The following is a 21280-nucleotide window of genomic DNA, read 5'->3' on the forward strand; positions in this document are numbered from 1 at the left end:
AAGGAAAGTTGCTCTGAGCAGCTGCCTCAGCTGAACTTTAACCCATCTCACACAACCTCTTTAATACACCAGGATGGTTTCTGAACCATCTTATATTGTTGTTATAGTTGTAATAAATTGGCAGCAGCGAATTTAATACAGTTTATTCACATTTCACATTCTGCCGATTTTAATTTTTCTGTATCAAACAATAAATGACGTTTGCTCTTTCATTACTTTTGTAGGGTCAAATTCATTACCGTGCGATTATATTGTTTGTTGTTGGGGTTTTTTGTTAGTGTGTGTGTGTGTGTGTGTGTGTGTGTGTGTGTGTGTGTGTGTGTGTGTGTGTGTGTGTGTGTGTGTGTGAGAGAGAGAGAGAGAGAGAGAGAGAGAGAGAGAGAGAGAGACAGAGACAGAGAACTTCTCTTTTTTAGTGCAGTGTCTGATTTTGCTTTAATGTGACTGGAGTATCTTTGCCCACTTTGTTTTGTAGATGTGGTTAGTGTGACGTGTCATTAACGCTTCTCAAGTGAAAGGCTCCAAGTTAATTATAGCCTGAGCAAAGTTTTCATGGTGCACCTACATCCACGTCATCGGTGTGAGAGGGTTGACTTTAACTTTAGAAAAGTCAAAAGGTAGAATAATTTCAGGTTTCTGTGTTTTTTTTCTGACCCATGAAGTGTTTGGTCGTTTCCACGTGGTTATTTCTCCTTTAATGAGTTTCGAAGTGTTTTTACTTAATTAAACTGAGAGCAGACATTTTGTTTCGGATTTTGCACTTACGTTTTAATTAGATTTTTTTCTCTACATACATCCAATAACTTAACTCTTACATAAATACAAATGAGCTCTTTCAAATGAGCTCTCTTGAAAATCTGGCCAAAATGGAACAATGACAAATAATTGTTTGCAGGATGAAATGCACGTGTGTTAGGTTCCATTCCTCTTTTTTGATTACATTTAAATTGGAGAAATGGATTCGGTATATTGATGGATTTGAATTAATCTTGACTTCCATGATGTGACTTCTTGTATTTCTTACCGTCGTTCATTGTTCAGACTTCAATATCAGACCGAGTTCTTGGTTCGTTCACTAAACCAATATCTTAATCTGTAATTTGAAGTCATTCATATTTTCCCAAATTGTAGCCTATGTCATTTTAAAAAAACACCACGTGCCATGTGTCTGCAGAGTGAGGCAATTATATATCTTCTGATTTGCCATTTAATACATTTTTAATCATTTTAAATTAATCCACTTTAATGTAGTGGGGGGTATTATCATGCAGTTACTCTGTGGTACCTGTCAGACAGTGCGCAAGGTTATTGGATCAAATGTGATATTCTGCATTCACAAAAATATGATTTAAAAAGGAGTGTGCATGCGCTGCAGATTCTTCGTTGTTTTTGTTGATACAACAACCTAATCATGTCTTGACTCTGCGCGCGCCAGCGTGCGTAACAGGCCGAAAGTTATACCTTTACATCTAAACTCTGCAAAATATTTCAAAATTTGAAAACTTTTCTGACAGTTTCTAAAGTTTCTTTTAGTTTTGTTTTTGATAATATGTTCAACAGTTCAACACCACCAAGGACTTGCCTGAAGAAAGAAATATCAACATATTTATATTTTAGAAACTAAAATAATTGAATTAGGCTTCCAAGTGCATTGTGCCTTTTTTTCAGGGGAAGGTTGTTGCACAAAACCTAAAACATCGGGTCACAGTCAAAGAATCCAATTTAATTCATTCGAAAATCATTTAACGAGGAAAAATGCATGAAAATGTAGCTCCATACTTTTAATGTTCAGGCCAAGGATCTACCATTACTCTGCGTTTTGAACCAAAGAAAAAACTTAAGGCTATACTGTGATATGTAAAAAAGAAGTGTAAGAATTGACAGCGTGCTAATGAAGAAACAAACAGCTCATGTTGTTTCTGTGTATCAGTGACTGGTGGTGAAAGTCACTGAGCGCCTGCGTAATGAGATAACACCCGAACATGCAAATGAGACGTTTCACTGCACACACTGCAAAAAATGACTGCTGGAGCAACTTACGGATTATCATAGTGCTCGTGTATGTCTGTGAAATTAAATATTCTGCTTTTAGGTTAACACGAGAAAGACAAGTTAAAGTCCATCCACTAAATTACAGCAAAATTATAGAACAACGAAGACCAGAAAAAAAACAAAAAAAACCTCATCTGGAACCGTGAAATGTCAACCGACCACCTCCACCTCCTCTAAAACAGGCTACTTTAGCAGGGATTTAGTATCTATTTGCATTTCCACAATCAAGTCAGGTAAATACACGTCTGTGTGGATGTATAATAAACAGGATTCTAGATGAATCTAATTTAAAAAAAACTGGCAGCGTGTTGTGATCCTTTTCCTGGTCTGAATCTGAAGTCTATATGAAACCGTCTGCGGTGTGCAGACTAAACCTGCGTGAAGCCACAGGCCTAAAGATAGTCTTCAAAGACTTGCCCACGTTTACGTGTGCCCCCTTTTGAGATAAATATATCCAGTTTAGGTCTATTTTGGTCTTATCTGCCTTCTTGTCTGCGCCGTGAAATCTGTTCTGCATCTTGTTCTATTTGCGGAAATAACAGGATAGTAAGAGACTCATTCATAACATTCAGAAACAAACTCAGCAAACGGTCTGGTGTTAATTGCCCAAATACCCACAACAGGCAAAAACATATGGTCGATTTATCAATACACTGCAATAATTCATTTGCCCATAAACAGAGACAACCTGTTGGCCTGTATGGTATCTACTGATGCATGCATGGACATTAGACTGGATGATCTGCTTGATTAACTTGATATGATATTGTCAGAAAGCTACGACTTTGGAGAAAAGGAGGTTGCGCGTAAGGGCGCACGAGACTGCAAATATCAGATGGATTTAAGACATGGAGGCTGGGATTACGGAGAGGGTTAGAGTGGATCAATAAAAAGACCTGGGGTGGGTGCATTGAAGGAATTATTATTTGGGATATAAACCAATGCTATTCCTGCACAAGCAACCCCCTCCCCTCCCCTCCCCCTCATCGCCCCACACCACCACTTCTACGTCGCGGACTCAGTTTCCGCTTCGCACGGTTGGTCATTGATGCGCAGTGGAGGGTTGGAGAGGAAGCGCGCACGAAAGAGAGGGAGACGTAGAATTGGCTAAACAGAGACTGGGCGAGAGAGGAGGGAAGAAGGAGGTGACGGACCTGCTCCATTGGGACTCGGCTACAGCTTACTGCTGCTGCTATCGGCAGGCTCGACTCACAAAACGGACCTCATCGGTAAAATGCACAATAAAGCCCCGAGCAGCGCCTTATAGCGGTCACCGAGCTCCGAGAGGATCCCCGCGGTCTCGACTGCGCTTGTGGGAAATCTGGACTAACTGTGATAGAAAGAAGAAAAAAAAAGAGGATTCATGGAGATTCGGTGCAGCTTCATCGCGCAAAACGCCTGGATTATCTGATTTGGTATTGGACGCGTTAACGGCGAGGCGGCGTTGCTCTGTTGTGCCACCGACGTGTCCAACTCGAGCCACCTCCGTGTTTTTGTTTTTAGGTAAGATGCTCCCGCTCTGATCCACTTACGTGTAATACGTGATGACTGCAATTCATAGTTGTTTGCATCGTAGTAAACGCGGCAGGGATCGCTGCTCTCTGCAGGAGGGACACCGTCTCAGTACAGGATGGTTTTTTAAGAGCCACCATTGTGTTTCATTTTGTTCTGGACTTGTCGCCACATAGCCGAAAGCTCGGGGGTCCAAAAAGCACCGGAGTCCCGGGCCTGCTTCAATGTGCAGCCTTAAAATCAATCACCACAGTTCTGATGCTGTGACAAGTGCCATCATATATCCACGGATTAAAATAGACTGTATTTGTGACTAACCTTTTGCAATAAGTTTATTTAAAGAGAGAGGTTGAATTCATGCTTTTACTTTGAAAGCCTTCACTCAAACACCAAGTTTATATTTGACTATGTCATGATGTCCTGCTATCTGTTGCTGGTCACATAGTGTCAAATAGTGACAATGAGGTTCATTTGTGTGTCGTTATGTTAAAGAGCAGCTCGAGCTCCGCACACTGACATTTCTGTTTCGGTCTTCCAGCTGGGACGGTAGTTTTCGGAGTTCCGGTCATGGCGGACCAAGAGGAGACTTTTGTCCTCCAAAACTCTCCAGGTGGATCAGATTCAAGGGAATTACAGAACGATAATAAATCAGAGAAACCGAACGGGACTTCGAGCAAATCTCCGTCATCGCAGACAACTTACATCCAGCAGGTGAGTATCCGGTCTGCAGGCCGCAGGCCGCCGAGTCCTGCGGCACACACGTTATATCCCGTTACACAGCTAGTTTGGGTCTCCAAATACACACAGAAAGTCTGCAAATTAAAGAGGAGAAATACATTTACTTCTTCTAAAGTTGATTTCGTCGAGAGGTAGCTAATAACTTATATTGCATCTGGTTTTTATTTGTGAAGTTCTTTGTTTTAAAGCGTTGCTCAAAGAAACTGACTTCAGAAAAAGAAGTGAAACATTAAAAAAAAATCAATGCAATTTTGTAATTTCTTAGACTTAATCATTATTATACAGAGTTATTGATAAATGCAGTGAGTATCTCTGGCCTTGTATTGTTTGCAGTTTAAATGTGTGCTAAAGACTCGAGCGGTTTAAGACTACAGAAGGACAACTCGCATCCAAATTATAGATTGTTAATTAACCAGATTGTCATCACGCTCTGCATAAATTTACATCTACAGCAACTCGGTGCTTCGTAGGTTTTTGACATTTAAAATGAATGTTTTACATGAAGCACTGACGTTTATAATTTCATCTTTGGAAGCTGAAAACTGATGTTTTTCACAAAATGCTTTGTGACCAACTCGGAAGACCTCAAAGCCACGAGACCAGTGAATGGAACTATTTCAAGTGTTCTGAGCACTAACATGTTGTCTTTTAAAGGGAATGGAGGGAATAAAAGTCTACCTGCACGAAAGGGAACTATGGACGAAGTTTCATGAGGTGGGGACGGAGATGATCATAACCAAAGCCGGACGGTAAGAATATCTACACAAATATCTATTATTATTATTATGATGATGATGATGATGATTGGAAAGTTCTCGCTGTGTCTGCCTGATGATAAAGCAGCTCGTTCAGTTGATTTTGATTTGATCGAGGTCCACTCACGAGTTTAAGTGTAAACTGTGGGTCGGATTGGATTTTTGGGGGGAAATCTACACAGAGGAAGCACAGGGACAACACGGAGCATCTGGTGGAAGCTTTACCTCTTCATACTCAGGCTGCATCTTAGTCTGGGTGGCCTTACTGGGGAAATGCGATACAATCGACCAATCAGAGAGTGTCAGTGCACAACTGCCCTCTGGTGTGAAAAATTGCTGAGTCGGTGAATAAAGATATTTTAGGAGCATCTGTTCTGCCATTTTCCTTCTCTGTGTCTCTGCTGTGTTTAATTGCATGCAGACACTTGGTGTGATCCGACACTTGTGCAGCAACATGTTGTGCAGGTCTTTGCCTGTGAACGTGTCTCGCTGTCAGCTTCACGGTTGCCTTCACACTGCATGCAGTCACAACAGCTCACATTGGCTGAGGGTGAAGCTGCATATATGCATGACGGCCGCTGGTGTTTCCTCGTGTCAAATGGCCCGTGGCTCACATGTGTATTATAAATGATGAGTATTTATAATTTAACATGGCTACATTTCATTGTGCTCTCCAGCGCGGCCAGGAGGCAGTTGTTTTGTCACAGCTGCAGAAAGTCTCCATTATACTCCCGTCAATCATTCCACTCCTGTTTTAGGCGAGAAATGATATTACACATCCTTCCTCGTCTCTCCAAGCTTTGACTCGTGAGGCTGCCTATAGGCTTACTCACGTTGTGTGTATGTATGTGTGTGTGTGTGTGTGTGTGTGTGTGTGTGTGTGTGTGTGTGTGTGTATTTTTCTTCAGTGTGGCAACTACCAAATATCTAAATGATTTACTAAACGGATCTTGAAAAAAAGAAAAAATCTGGCACAGAGTGAACAACGTTTCATAATGGTTCCTCTCAGACTAAACTCCCTTCCCTGAAAGGAAGATTTTCCTCGCCAAACCAAATAAAGGCATTTATATATTTTAAATGGCCCCACGTGAGCTTACCTGCATGCATTAAATGTTGTTTAGTTTAGTTTCCAAACTAGAATCATTTAAAAAAAAAAAAATGACCCCCATAAGTTTTAGGTTAGGTTAGGTTAGGTAGTTACTTTATTAATCCCCGAGGGGAAATTTTATTTCAAAGAATTTAATTTAAAAAAAATTAATTTGGGAAAAATGTGAGTTTTTATAAGGTTTGAAAATTGAGGAGTTGAGGCACATTTTTGTGATTTTTTTTTTCTGCAGAGCAGAAAGCCTTGAAGACACACCAGACTCATTTTTGTTCTTGCGTGCGTGCGTGCGTGCGCGTGCGTGTGCGTGTTGCCCACTTTTGAGATCAAATGAGCGTCGTTTGTTCTTTACAGGAGAATGTTCCCCAGCTTCAAAGTGAAGGTCACGGGATTGAACCCCAAAACGAAATATATTCTCCTGATGGATGTTGTTCCTGCGGATGATCATCGATACAAATTCGCCGACAACAAATGGTGAGTTCCAGAACAACACAGAAAACCAATTCTGAGGGACTTTAAGCTGAAACGAACATTTCTTGGATTTTTACGCACAGACAAAAATGGAAATCATTATTTTGGGGGTCGCAGCTCTTCTCTTTCGGGAGCTAAATCCAACAGGACATTTTATATTGTTCTGATGAACGAGAATGGGAAGTGAGCATATTATTTCCCCTGAAATTATGAACTGTGTATTTTCTAATGGTTGCCAAGAAATGTAGTCAACAGGGAGAAATGTTTCTGCCGGAGCTGACTGTTCGGTGTTGAATGGATGCTGATGACTTTTCCTAGAGAGGTACAGAATGTGCGCAGCGACGAGGCCGTCTTTCACATTTGGGTATAAACACAGTTATTTGTTTAGTGTCATGTCGATCTCCGACCCCGCAGGAATGCCTTGTTTGGGTCAGTGCCTTTAAATGAGGGGATCCTTAAAGAGGATAATCACATGCCAATACGGCCGATAATCACCAGCCCAAAGCTGCAACTAATTCTTTCCTTGATTTGACAATCTTGGAAAACTTCCAGCTCCAACTTTAATTTCTAAAACAAAGTTTTGAGACGAGGTAAACATCCATGGCCTGGAGGTTTGTGCGTAAATGGCCTACGTGTGCAGCATTACTCTGGAATCACACAGTCTCAGTGTTTCGTAACAATGTCCGTTGATTTTATTTTTATTCTAATTTTAATATCTTCAATTTTATTTCAATAAGTTTAATTCAGTTCAAATATCCGTCTGCCTTTTTCTAATTTGCCGTAATAGTTTTGGAGCCTACATTTGCAGAATTGTGTGTATGTCTGCTGCTTAGCTGCATGTCGGTGTCAGTGGTGCCGCGGTGTAACTGGCTGTTACTGTGCGTCAGGTCTGTGACTGGGAAGGCCGAGCCCGCCATGCCCGGGAGGCTCTACGTCCACCCGGATTCTCCCGCCACGGGGGCGCACTGGATGAGGCAGCTCGTCTCCTTCCAGAAGCTGAAACTGACCAACAACCACCTGGACCCGTTCGGACACGTAGGTGCCTAGGCCTATCATCTATATTCTCAAACACGGACCGTGTCTCTATCAATGCTACAGTGACTCTGCTTGTATGGAAAATCCATTTTGGTTTGCTCAGTGACACTTCAGCAGTGTGACATCGTCCCTCATCTGTGGGTCGCTTTCTTCCTGTATGATGCAAATTCTGCTTCTCACAGTTGATGACCGCTTTTTTAATTGAGTTTTAAAAAAAAAATTAATTTTTTTTTTTTTTTTAAATTCCCGCATTTGCATAAAACACACAGACAGACACACACGCGCGCGCGCGCGCACACACACAGAGCAGAAAGGGAACCACAAAATATTACAGGAGGTGGCAAGTATTATTGTTGTTATTATTATTATTATTATTATTATTATTATTACTGATGGTATCATTATTGAGAGGAAAGTTTTTTTTAAGTACATTCTAAATTCAGGTTTTTGGAATTCATTAAAACTTTTACCCCTCAGTGTTTAAATTAAAAAAATAACCCCCTCCCCCCTTCCGCCTCCTCCTCCTTGCTTGTAAAAAAAACCCGGTGATTTGCAGGATTAGGCCCTATTAAAACTGGATTTTATCTCTCACGTTTACTTTATAACTCAACAAACTTTCAGTCACTCCAACAACAGGCCCTATGAACTCAATGACCTCGAAGTCATTAAGTTATCCTTAAATTATTTTAATATAGCCTATTTTGTGCAAAACCATTTTTACAAATTCATAGAAACTATTTTGTTTATAAATCTTTGGTATACTTTCCTTTCATATGTTTATCTTCTTTTAGTTTAGATTTGTTTGTGAGACTGTTTGAATATTCTGTCCTAAAATACAAAGAGCAGAAGAATATTCCAAAACATAAGAATACAGGTTATTTTCTTTGTCGAGTTTTCATTAAGTTAAAAGTGCTGCTAAAAATGAAATACAGCAAATGTAAGTGTTTGATTTACCACTACAACTTTAATGAAATCATGATTTTAGTTTTTACTATCAGGGAAATGTAAATATTTATTTCTAAATACTAGAAAAACAATGGACATAGATTTTCTATTAATTTCACAAATTTACTCTTTATTGAAGCTCTGAGTTCTTTGAAAGCACGATGAGTTAAAGAGACAGGATACCAGATTAGCTGCAACAACAACAACAAAATTATTTAAATAAGCTTGATGTTCTTTTGGAAAACAAGAAAGAGAGGAAACCTTGTCACATGTACAGTTTTGTCCAGGAGAAATACATATTAATAAATGCTTTGACAAAGTCAATTTACATTTAAAATACTATAAATATTTAACTTTGTCCTTAGAATGCAATTATTTCTGGCGGTCCTTTGTCCTTTACCACGCATATTAAAGAAAATAAAAAATAATAGAGTATATTATTCTATCATGTTTCGAGAGAAACTTCAGTTTCACAACAGAAAATGATTTGGATCATTCTGTAAGATTCGTCTCTTTTCCGCCCGTCCTCATTTAAAGTGGAATATGTTTGTTGTAAAAGTGTCCTGGAAACTCTTTCCGTAGCCCGGCTTTATGATAGCACCCCCTAGGTGCATTATAGTTAGAGACCTCCTGGAAGCCAGCTTGCATAAATAGAGGGGAGCAGTTTTTAGCAAAAAGGAAAAAGGCAATTGCACCTCCACCCACTTCCCCCACCCGCCCCCCCCCCCCCTCACCAATGAGGGACTGGTACCCATTTCCTAGCTTTAACTCCTCATTATTCTGCACTCACTATCTGGCCCCAGGCTTTTGTGATTCCTGTCTTACCCAAAACAGCGAGCATAAACATCACTTACTTCATCAACAAATGGGCCTGTTGGCGGCAGGTTTTCATAAAATGTTGAATTGATGGGCACATTGAGGCCTAATTACATGTCTTGTTGTAGAAACAGTCACTCAATTAGCTTTCTTACTAAGAGACGTCGCCATTAGAGGGAGAAAAAACTATTAGGTTCGACAAAAGGGCCATCAAACGGCTGTTTTTAGGTAGAATTAGTAAATAATGTGGAAAAAATACTAAATTTACTTAACAAGTTTACTTAAGTTAAGGCTCCAGATGTTTTATTTGGAGGTGTAATAGTGCATAAAGTTCAAATCGGTACTCCTGGATGAGAAAAAATTCACATTTCTTTCTGTAAATATGTCATTAAGAGGCAGCAATATAACTTTTATAGCACAATCTTATGATACGATTATTATTCAATGTATTTCAATTATCCTATCATTGATTGCAGATTATCAATTATTTAGCAGCTACTAACCAGTGTATATTCTTCTACAACCACTCATATCACTGGTTATAGTTTGACAGTGAATCCAAAGACAGACTGGTGTCAGCCTTTCACAGTTATCCAAGCATTAATGCACATGTATCCCAGCCTACTATCTGTCCACATGGCACCTACAGGGATCGCTGCCTCGCCAAAGCCCAGCTGGTGAAATGAAACCGGAGTTCAGTCGGAATGTGAGCAGCGTTGTAAATTTTGGGTTAAAGTGCGTTTATGATTGGTTGCAGTGGTTCCTGGCTCGCCCTCCTTCGTGCTGGGAGACGGCACCATGGGATTCATAAATGAAAACACTGGTGGCTGGCCAGAAATACACTCCATCAGCTTGTTGGTCCAGCTGGTTGAAATATCTTGTAGATGATTTATAATTACTAGCAGTGAGACATGAGACCAAAACACATTGCTGATGTAGATTAGACCCGTTCGGGACGGGCCCGCTGCAGAGGGTTTTCTTCAGATATGTCTGGTGAATTAAATGCACGTTGGCGGGCTGAGCCGAGCCGAGCTCACCGGGTCGGGACTGTTGGACGAGTTTACGGAAAACAAGGAAGGCTGAAACCCCAAAGTGTTTGTCTGCAGTTTACTGTGTAGCTTTGTTTTTGTTCTTTTTACACAAATAAATCACGTTAAAGTGAAATATGAAAACAAACGTAACATTTTTGTGTGACATTATCATAGTTCTGAATAAGCTCATGTTTTTTGTTATCTTATTAATATTTTCAGGTAAAAAGATGGTTGACATTGACAGTGTAGTTCAAGTGTAGTCAGGTAATATGTTTTAAATATTTATGGTGAAAATGGTTTCATTTATCATTGTAAACATGAATTTTTTTTTAACAATAATAACCTTCAGCAGTTTGTGTAAGTAAATAATCAACAACTTTACTTAAGTATGAATTTGAGCTAAATACATTTTATGCCACTTTGTGCTTTTAATTTGACAGCTGGCTAGTTCCTGTCAGAATTTACTCACATAAGCAGCTTATAAAATACGATATGAAATTATAAATTAAATCAAATTAGCTTCACTCTGACCATCTGCAACATTAAAATGTTGCTTACTGAATACATGAATTATAATAATCCAATAGTTTTGTATAGATATAATAACACCAGAGTGGCATTGACCATTAATTATTCTTATTTATGACATATGCAAATTTTGTTGCATCTATAAATACAACACCTAGTTGTATCTTCAGATATATTGTTGGTATTTACATCCGGGTATAAATACTTTTTAAACTACAGTATTGCACTACAGTACTACCTTAGTTTCATCCTTTCAGAATTAAATTTCCACGGTGGTGGAAAATATATTTAGTTTTTGTCTCCGTTTTTTTTGTTGCTTTGATCTCCTTCTCGACTCCCAGAATATTCCTCAGCGTTATTCATCTCCCTCCTCAGTTTGCTGCTGCACTCGTCTCTCCGTCTTCCCACACATGTTTTGGGGAGGAGGGTGGAGTGTGAGGATCGCACTGTTTATATTCTAATGGCAGTGTGTGATGAGCAATAGATGGTGGTGTACAAAGCCTGCTAATCCCGAAGCTCGGGGAAACTCTCTGATGTGGTGGAACTTGAAAGCAAAGGGCAGCTGCGTGAGACCCAAAGTGATCCCTCACTATCATTAAATACTATCATCCAGAGGGCGGGGGTGCGGGTGGGGGTGGGGGTGGGGGCAGAGATACAGAGATACAGGGAACCAGGCAGGGCAGCGACTGGGCCACGGAGACGAGGCGTGTGCTGGGGTCCCAGTGGGTGGTCTGTAGCTACGACCCCACCACCACCACAACCCCCCTACGAGCACACATACTGGATTTTGTCAGTCAGAGTCAGTGGACCAAATGTGCATACAGATACGTCCCTGCAACTTCTCTTGTTGGAAGACCTTCTTTAAGCTTCTTGATGCTGCGTGATGAATGACATGTTTGCGCTGATGGACTTGTTGTTGTGGTTTTGTCCCAATCGTGGATGGATCTCTGCAGACCAACAAATAAGCCAGTAATGGACGTACGCAATATAAAAAGCTTTGTTTAACCTACTTTTTCTCGGCACTGTGCTCAGAAAGCTTTAAGAAGCTCTTTCAGAAAACTGTCACTTATGAATCCAAAGACAAATAGAGAGGCAGCGCTGTTTCATAGACACGTCGTTTCATTTGCACACTGACTTAACGCTAAGCTACTGGAAGAATCCACTTAAATGTGAAAATTATGACATTTAATGACAAAATGAGGAGTCTGCTTGTCTATCGGTGTTACACTCAATAAATCCTGACTGATATTTTCTACATGGTCATTAGAAAATCATTAACTTCCATTAAATCATTTGCATTTTACAAGGTGCATGCAGGCAGCTGAAACACATTTTTATCCAATTCCTGCCCATTACAAAAACCTACTGCACCATGAAATGACATCAAGTTCAACTTGGAATTAATAATGGAGGACCATTGTATCTTGTATGTATGGGCCTCTATGGTTCACTCGGCTCTGAGAAAAGCCCCCGGGTTGTGTTTGTGTAGTACCGCAGGATGCCCCCACAGGTACTGGAGGTCAGGGCAGTCCCTTGTCTCGTCTCATGCTGGCAGTGACAGGCAGGTACAAAAACAATCTTTAAGATAGCAGATAGGAGGAATGCCCATAGGACAGAGAGGTGTGTGTGTGTGTGTGTGTGTGTGTGTGTGTGTGTGGTGGGGGGGGGGGGGGGGGGGGCGCAAAAAAAAAGAAAAAGGAGGGAGCAGTGAAGAAGAAGGCAAGAAAAAAAAAGCTTTTTTTTATTTTTTTTTATTTTTTTTTAATCTTTAAATGTAAGTGGATCTGATGACAATAAAAAGCATTGGATTTCTTCAAGGTTGATGGCCATGACTCCCTGATCAGTCAGAACAATTAGACTTAAGATCCACGGATGAAAGGGCCTCAAAAGAGAAGTTCAAGGCTCAAGTTCAGCGTCTTAATGTCGCCAAGCGAGCCGCTGGTAGTAGTCATCACTTAGCACAAACTGGGTTAGTCAAGTTGGAGGAGAATAATGAGACGTGTTTGTGTCAGTCTATTACAACATATGTGACTGGGAACTGTACTGCAAGAAGTGTAATTTAGTGGTGAATTTATTTGTTTTCAGACTGAAATAAAACAAGTCAGACTTTATTTCATTTAAAGAAGAATGTTCTCTTAAGTCTTCTATAAAAAAAAAAAACTAAAACGCGGCCTAATTCTGTTTGAAATATCTATTAAAGTAATAAAAGTTTCATTTTGTAGTGCAATAAAACTTTTACCTTTGGTCAAAGTTATTTGTCCAGAAAAGTATATCTGAATTTAATTTGATCTATTGAGGATCTGTGAGATTAATGGATTATATTACTTTAGACCCTTTTTTTTTTGCCTCCAGCGCCTGAATTCATGCAAAAAACATGTCTATAAAACTTCTAAAGTTTCTGCGTTGAAAGATCCTCCTCCTTTTATCTGTGTGAAGCTTATCAAACCCATGTCTTGCCTAAATTTGCGTTTCTTTTTATATAATGGTTAAGTGCTGGAATTAAGTCCTGAAATATATTGCTAAATGTTGAGCACTCATGCTTCACCAGCGAGTTTAGATCTGTCTTGAAAAAAACAGTAGCAACACAGGAGCAACAATTACCTTCACTTTCAAAATAAAACAAAGCCTGTAATATGCCCGCGAGGATTTAAAGGGAAATTTAAATTGCTTTTGCATTGTTTTCTGAAATTGTTTTGGCATTTTATTCTGAAATCATTTCACTCCAAGCAGCTCCGGAGAAAAACAGTTTTCTGCATTTTTTTTTTTTATTTATTTATTTTTTTTTACCACGGATGCTTTGCTGTAATAATGTTATCAGGTAAATAACACCACTTCTGCTTTATTCTAGATCATCCTAAATTCGATGCACAAGTATCAACCGAGGATTCACATTGTGAAAGCGGATGAAAATAACGGCTTCGGCTCCAAGAACACGGCCTTCTGCACCCACGTCTTCCCGGAGACAGCCTTCATAGCGGTCACGTCCTATCAGAACCATAAGGTAAATCCTCGGGCCGTTTTTGCATTCTTATTTTCTTGCACTTTGTGACATAGTAAAAAGACAACTTCAAATTGACGGTGTATTTCATGAGGTGGTTTAAATTGTAATAGTTTCAAAGAAGGAAAACAGGAGGAAACGAACAGGACCAACGAACCGCTTATTGCGCATTCAAAAATGTTCCAGTAGAAAATGGAAAATTGTGTAAATGTCAGCTTTCCTGTTCTAGTTATTTGTTTAAAAGTATGTAGCTTCTATTTGCACACATGCACACAAGGCTTCAATTAAATTCGACCCATTTCGTGTGCAGCTCTGTGCGGCATGTAAACTGAGGGAGAGAAAATGAAAGGCACGGTTCTGTGGGAGTTTAAAGTCTTGTCACTGTCAGCTGAAAATCGCTGATATCACATTGAGTCACTGACAGACGAGGGAAAAACTTCAGATACCGACGAGACGACGTCTGACCTCAAGCGACTTTTTCCAACTTACAGACTCACGGCGCGAGACAAGCTGCAGATAAACCATAGAAACCTCTGCCATGACTTTCCCAGTAGCTCAGCATCCTATAAAGCGAAAACGTATAATGATAATAATCATAATAAAATGTCATAATAATAGCACGGTATTAGAGATGGGGGCTAAATAATAAATGTGTTAGTTGCTTTGCTACTTTATCGACGCTTCGAAATAGTTTGTGCTAATTATTTAAATAAAATGTGTTATTAGTTTTTAATCCATTTCGATGCAGCGGGGCAACAATAACACTTGTATCTACTTTATTTATTATTTCTCTGCGTATTTGCGCACAGATGCGCAACATAAAAGTCCAAGTTTCAGACTGTCCTGCCCTGGTTTAGAAGATTTTATTTTCTATACCCGCACGAGCAAATATTCTGTTTTATATATAATATTTGTTTTCTCCGAGTGTTGACCTTTTTTTTATCTTTAATGGGAAACTTTCTGTTTCGGGTTTCTTGGTTTCTACGATGGAACTTTAATTAACGGTTTGTGATTAAGAGGCTAAATTAAACGTCTTTCCCTGCTGTTGCTACTTTCTGTGTTTAAAAGCTAAAAAGTCGGAAAATGCCCTTGTTTTTTTCCCACATAAACAATATGGAAGATTGTTGCCTAATAACAATAAATTAGAGTCAAATTAATGTGGTGTCTTTAGGCCGTACAGCCTCACGGTTGTTTATAACTTCAGTTGGACTTGAGTGTTAAGATCTGATGAAAGAAGCAGGAATAAAACTCAATATTTACTTTGTCTTAATTTCTGAAGGGAAAAAAATGTTGGGAATACAGCTATCTGTAAACAGCGTCTGTTTCACATCATTTAACCGTGCAGGCCTATAAGTTTTTAGTTTGGGGAATATGGGAGGAAGGGGCGAAGGCTCATAATTCCCTGCAGCCAATCCCAAGTCTCTGCGCTTCTGGGAACAGGAAGCACAAATGACCAACATTCTGTAGAAACCATTCATTATTTTTAAACATGTTACTGGGGGCTGAGATCGTAACCTCCGGCTAATTATTGGGGCTTTCCAGACCTGCAGAAAAACAAGCATTTCTGATTTGCAGGCGCTTTACCACAACTGTCTAATCAAACAGTCTAACATCTGCCAAAGCAATATGTGCTGCAGGCATGGGTCCAATTCACCTGTTAGACTCTCAGCTAATGAAAATGGCCGAAGTCTCTGGTTTCTCCTCTTTCCTTTCACAGCTGTAATTAAAACATTTTTCCAAACTGTGTTTCTGAAAGAGTATGTTTTCTTAAGAATTTTGTCAAACTGGAAAGATGAATGGAGGCCAGCAACACTACAGATTATATTTAAGTTATATTTAATAAATCTTATTTTACTTCTTTTTGCTAAAATAGCCAAAAGCATCTGGAAATATGTTTATGTAGGCCTCAGTTATTTTAATGAGCATAGTTTGGACACACAGCACAGTAAAACGATGCTCTTTGAAGTTGAGAATAAATTTGTCCCAATTGTCTTCAGTCTAGGCCTAAATTATTTTTAGCTGTATTTTTTTAATTCAATTTTTTTAATAAATATGGCTCCAACTCTCAACAGAAGTCATCTCAGGGAGTTTAATAAAGTAAGTTCTTGACAATACAACTTCACAACATTAAAGAGAGGAATCCAACAATTCAACAACTCCCACATGAGCGACTGTTTGCAAACCCTGCAGAGCTAAATAAAGGGCACACTGAGACTTTTTATTCCAAACTTTTAAAATGATGAAACAATTTCTAAATGATGTGTCGGGCAGCGTGTATTAACAAGAAGCTAGCAAAGTGTCACACGAGAGATTTTACGAGGTTTGGTGAAAGTGTCAGCCAGCGTGCAGACAAACCTCCCGTCTTGTCAGAAAGCTGGAAGCTTGGAAGACCTGCCAACTAATTACCTGCCAGAAGCCGCTGCTGGAGAGGGATATCCCTGCATCGGGTTTAACCTCAGCGGGGTTAATCGCTATTTTGAGGTGGTTCTCCAAAGAAATTCTGCAGTTGTTTTGTTTTGTATTGACAGGGATATTTTTACCAAAACATGAAGTCATATAATAAGTCATATTTGCATTTGTCATTCTCAAACTATCTGCTCAGCCAGACATCATCTAATGCAACATTATAAATCAAGCCATAAAAATATGACTGATTGAGACATCCAGATTTTTGGAAATGCGATCTGTTATTTTCTCTCTCTCGGGGTAACTTGGGAGCAGTTAGACGCGTCCAAAAGAACATCAGTTCTGAAAAAATATGCTGTAATACTGACATCATATAAGCCTCAAGTTGAAGAGGACTTGTCTTGTCTTAAATACTGAAATGTTGCATTTAAATAGTTGTCTGTGTTTGTTTGTGGGGCCATTCAACGTTTTAAAATCCAGCTGACAATCTAACAATCAAATAGCATAACTAATGGATTTCACTGCACAACGTATGTTATTAATATGAGGCGTGTTTGCTGTTCCAGATAACCCAGCTGAAGATTGAGAACAACCCGTTTGCAAAAGGTTTCCGTGGAAGCGACGATATGGAATTGCACCGGATGTCCAGGATGCAAAGGTAGCTGAACAAAACGTTCAGAAAATAACCTTTTGTTCACTTTGGAGTATGTTATTCATAAACTATTTCTTTAATTGATCTCAGGCTCTGATATGTGGAAATACTGACACATACTGAATGATGTCAAATGAGTAGATAAATGTTACAATTAGGCCGGGATTACTGACATCCTGGTCACACTGTCCCTTAACAAGCCCCACTTTAATCCTTCAATCACCCAAATGCGAGCCAGTCATGAGTGTTATTTTCAGTGAGTGTTATTTTCAGTGATGTAAGTGTAATTCTTGATTTCCAGCCAGTTTTCATGCTGAAGACTTTTATGGCTGATCTGGCAGAACCTCTGAAACATGACTGTAACATCTCTCTTCCATAGAGCCCTGTCTACCAGGATGTTCCATATGTGTGTGTGAGTGTGTGTGAGTGTGTGTTGAACTGGTGGTATCGCCTGGTCAGGCAGCCAAGGCAGTACAAGACCACATTGCGCTCTTTCTCTCCATTATTCAGTCCAGATGAGGGATAGAGTCCGTGCTGCACGGAAAACACTTTTTCAAAGGAGAAAATCTGGTTTTGAAACAACCCTCCTGCCCCCCCCCCCTCCCTTACCACCCCCCCTCTTTTGGGCAGCCACTACAGACACTGTGTATTCAAATGAAGAAATCCCAAATCAGACGAAACTGGAAAAGCTGTTTGGCTTTTCCACAAGGTGCTAAAATCCTGCATCCTTCCTGTAACCTTTCCTCAGAGCCAGAGCAGAGAGTTCATGGTGATCAAGCTTTTCAGATTAATGTCATGGTTTATGCTGCAGTGAAACTCCCCAAACAGTCAATAGTTTTCTGTACTTTCAAGTAGTTTGTAAAAATGGCACGCGTGATTGTGGCAGACACACATTAAGTTCCTTTAAGTAGGTGCGTGCCACAAGATAATACGACATTTTGAGTGAAATGCATTTCAGCTATCAAAACGTGCAAATATATAGGACTTGGTGAGAGTCCAAACCACACTATCAATCTTACGGGCCTTCGTCCGATCCTGCCGAGTACAGTAAGCAACGCACGTCTGCTCTTGGTTACACTTTTAAGGAGAGCGCTTATTGCAAAACCAGGTCACTTTTTCAACTGAAGCTTTCCGTGAAATCAAAGAAGGAAAAGTAGCAAAATGATGTATTGATGGATGCTGTGGATTAATAGGAGTGAAATACATGCTTGCATTTTCAGCAGAGGGATTTTCCCCACAGGAGTGTTCCTCTGAGTGGGAGTGAATCACCGATGGTGAACGCTGTCGATCGTCTTTCAGAACAGATTTTATGGTTAATTGAATTGTACAGAATTGAACTATTGAAACAGTTGTGTCACATTGAACTTTGACGTGTTGCATTTAAAGTGATATTTTACAGGTAAATTGCAGAATATTGCTAATAACTGTGTTTGTGTGTGTGCACCCACACAAGCACCAAGGAGTATCCAGTCGTGCCTCGCAGCACAGTGCGACAGAGAGTGGGCTCTAGCCAGAGTCCGTTCAGCGGGGAGGTCCAGGGCATGGCCACGCCGAGCACCCTGAGCTCCCAGTACTCCCAGTGTGACAACGGCGTCACAAGCACCTCGCAGGACATGCTGCCTCAGTCGGGCTCCTACCCGCTGCCCCATGAGCACGGCCCCGAGTACCACTGCATCAAGAGGAAAGGTAGGAAACACTGCAGCCACGTGGGCACCAAAAAGGACTAAAATAAACATAAGCATATATTTTATTTAATATGGGAGACTGCAGAATCTAGAATCTAGATTTAGTTTTACAGCAGTCTTTCTCCATATCCACTGCTTTTAACATGATGGCTCTGTTGCAGTAAAATTATGTTTAAATAAGATTTATTGTGCTTAATTTTTAAATTACTGTCTTTAAATATTAGCACAACATGTGCTTCTGTTTTTATATAAATTAGGGACACCTACATACATACAGATCTTATACAAAATGACATTAAATTTTGGATGTTTCACAAAGAGTATGCCAAAATATACCTGCACATTATTACACTATGCATTATGTTCTGCACAAGTCAAATACAATATGTGGCTCTAAACAAGCACACACAAGGTCTCTAAGGAGCATATGAGGACAATAAAAGGAGCCAATAAGCACGCAAGCAAAAGAACGCTCATTAAACTTTTCAGGCAATAATACTTTTGAATATGCCAGGAACTATTTATGGAAGTCCTTAAATTATTGGTCGTAGAAGAGTAGTTTAGGTGTCCCATTAGTGACATAATTAAAAGACAGGTTTGCACTACTCCAAAAAAAAGTGATCACAGGTTCGTGAAAGAGCAGCTTCATGTGAGTTTTAAGATACTGAATGATAAAACGTGACTAACGGTGTTGTTTGTGTAACTCTTCCTGCAGTGGAGGACGACTGTCACTCGGGTGAGCACAGCTATAAGAAAGCCTATCTGGAGAGCTCGTCTAGCGAGGAGGACCATTACTATCGCCCTGTTGGCTACGCCCAGAGCCTCAGCCTCGCCGGTGGGCCGTACCGCAGTGAATCCAGCCAACGGCAGGCCTGTATGTACGCCAGCGCCTCGCAAGGCGCTGAGCCTGTTCCCAGTTTGGAGGACATCAGCTGCAACACTTGGGCCAGCGTCTCCCCCTACGGTAGTTGTTCCGTCACCACCATGCAGCCGATGGAGCGGCTGCCCTACCAGCACTTCTCCGCTCACTTCACCTCAGGCTCTCTGGTGTCCAGACTAGGCGGGGTGGGAGGCCACGCCTCTCCACAGCTGGGTGACGGCCACCACGCGGCTATGTACCAGAGCTCCATGACCCACCAGACTCTGGGCCGCCAGTGCAGCCCCGGGGCTGGGATTCAGTCACCCACCGCCGGCCTGCAGGGAAACGAGTACCTCTATACACACGGCATACCACGTACACTATCACCACACCAGTACCACTCTGTACATAGTGTTAGCATTATGCCGGAGTGGAGCGACAACAGCTAAAACAGCTTTTAGTTACACAACTAAATACAAGTATTCAAAGGAAAAGACAGAAAAGGACCAAAATAAGGCAGGGTTTAGACACATTTATATTTATATTTTGTTGAGGACGTGTTGCTGTTCATCTTAATGAGATCAGTGTTGGTTCACTGACAACATTGGATATTTGTAGAATGGTGCCGACTTGGAAAGGAGGCATCTTATCACTTAACTTGTTGTGACATCATCTGCACTTAAGAGTCAAACAGAAAGGTGAATAGAGACGAGCTGGACCGGAACATGTGCAGAGAACATTGACACAGAACAGAAGAGAAATGCTTGAGATGCTCGGCCAGCTGTCCCCAGCTCTGGTATGTTCTCGTGCAGTGGTTTGTTTGGATGTCAGTGTTTCAAGTGAGACAGTAAATATATCCTCAGCTTTTTTTTAAGAAACACAAAACTCTTGTTTTGCATTCACAGACTGAATTCATGTAAAAAAAAAAAAAAAAGAGAGAAAGAAAAAAAAAAAAGGACATTTGTCTTCTGTCAAACTTGCCCAAGTTCTTGTTTCTTATAAGTTTTTGTAGTTAATAAGTATAAAATTGCTATAAGTTTAAAAAAAAAAATGAATAAGCAGAAGTGAGCTTTTGTTGTGGCTCTTTGGTGAATTTACTTGCTGTCAGAAGGGTGATTTTTATTTCCTTTTACATGGATATAATTTAAATGCACGTCAGAAATGTTATGAAAACTACATTATGAGATACATGACAGTAAAAATCAGGAGCAGGACGGCTCCTGAGAGTGATACAACCGAGCACTTGTAAGAAGTGCAACCATGTAAACAGGGACTTTGATGTTAAAGAGTAACAATGAGAGGATTTTTAACCTGAACCATATTTAACCCAAAGCCTGGCGCCGCTGGAAATTACTCACAGCTTCAATTTTCTTTGCTGTGATTACAGTCTGGAAACCCTGTTCGCATTAAGGTTTGCACAGCCACTCTGAAGGGCAGGCCAATCAGCGACTGGTGGGCGTGGCTAAATGTGCCGATATTGAAGTCAAGTGGGGGGGGGGGGGGGGGTTCAAATGTATTTGCAGCAGTGGTTGGGTTTTTGAGGAATAGTGATTGGTCAAAGGCTGCTCCAATAGTTTCAAAGTTAACCCGAGGCCTATGCCCAGTAGGATGCAAGGACTGGGCGGATCTGGGTCTGTTAACACCTAATTTACTCCAGTAAATCATCAGAAATTCCATCAGCTGCTTGATGCCATT

General features: G+C 40.4%; 1 protein-coding gene across 1 annotated transcript; it reads left to right on the forward strand.

The window, feature by feature from the left end:
- Window positions 1–4131: 4131 nt before the first annotated feature.
- Window positions 4132–20034, forward strand: tbx5a (T-box transcription factor 5a). Its single transcript, XM_069160135.1, has 8 exons — window positions 4132–4275; window positions 4957–5051; window positions 6514–6633; window positions 7518–7665; window positions 13834–13986; window positions 16956–17047; window positions 18495–18727; window positions 19442–20034. Exons 1-8 carry the CDS (start codon window positions 4132–4134, stop codon window positions 20032–20034), a joined length of 1578 nt encoding a protein of 525 aa, XP_069016236.1.
- Window positions 20035–21280: the final 1246 nt, after the last annotated feature.

The sequence above is a fragment of the Embiotoca jacksoni genome, unplaced genomic scaffold (genome assembly GCF_022577435.1).
Source record: "Embiotoca jacksoni isolate LCO1_2020_lvr unplaced genomic scaffold, fEmbJac1.0.p SCAF_10, whole genome shotgun sequence".
Taxonomy (NCBI): Eukaryota; Metazoa; Chordata; class Actinopteri; family Embiotocidae; genus Embiotoca; species Embiotoca jacksoni.

Bases quoted from the DNA above. Each gene is read 5' to 3' on its own strand.
- tbx5a (XM_069160135.1), top strand. From the start codon at position 4,132: ATGGCGGACCAAGAGGAGACTTTTGTCCTCCAAAACTCTCCAGGTGGA. The intron at 6,634-7,517 runs GTGAGTTCCAGA...ACTGTGCGTCAG, and splicing joins AAATTCGCCGACAACAAATG to GTCTGTGACTGGGAAGGCCG. The intron at 13,987-16,955 runs GTAAATCCTCGG...TTGCTGTTCCAG, and splicing joins CGTCCTATCAGAACCATAAG to ATAACCCAGCTGAAGATTGA.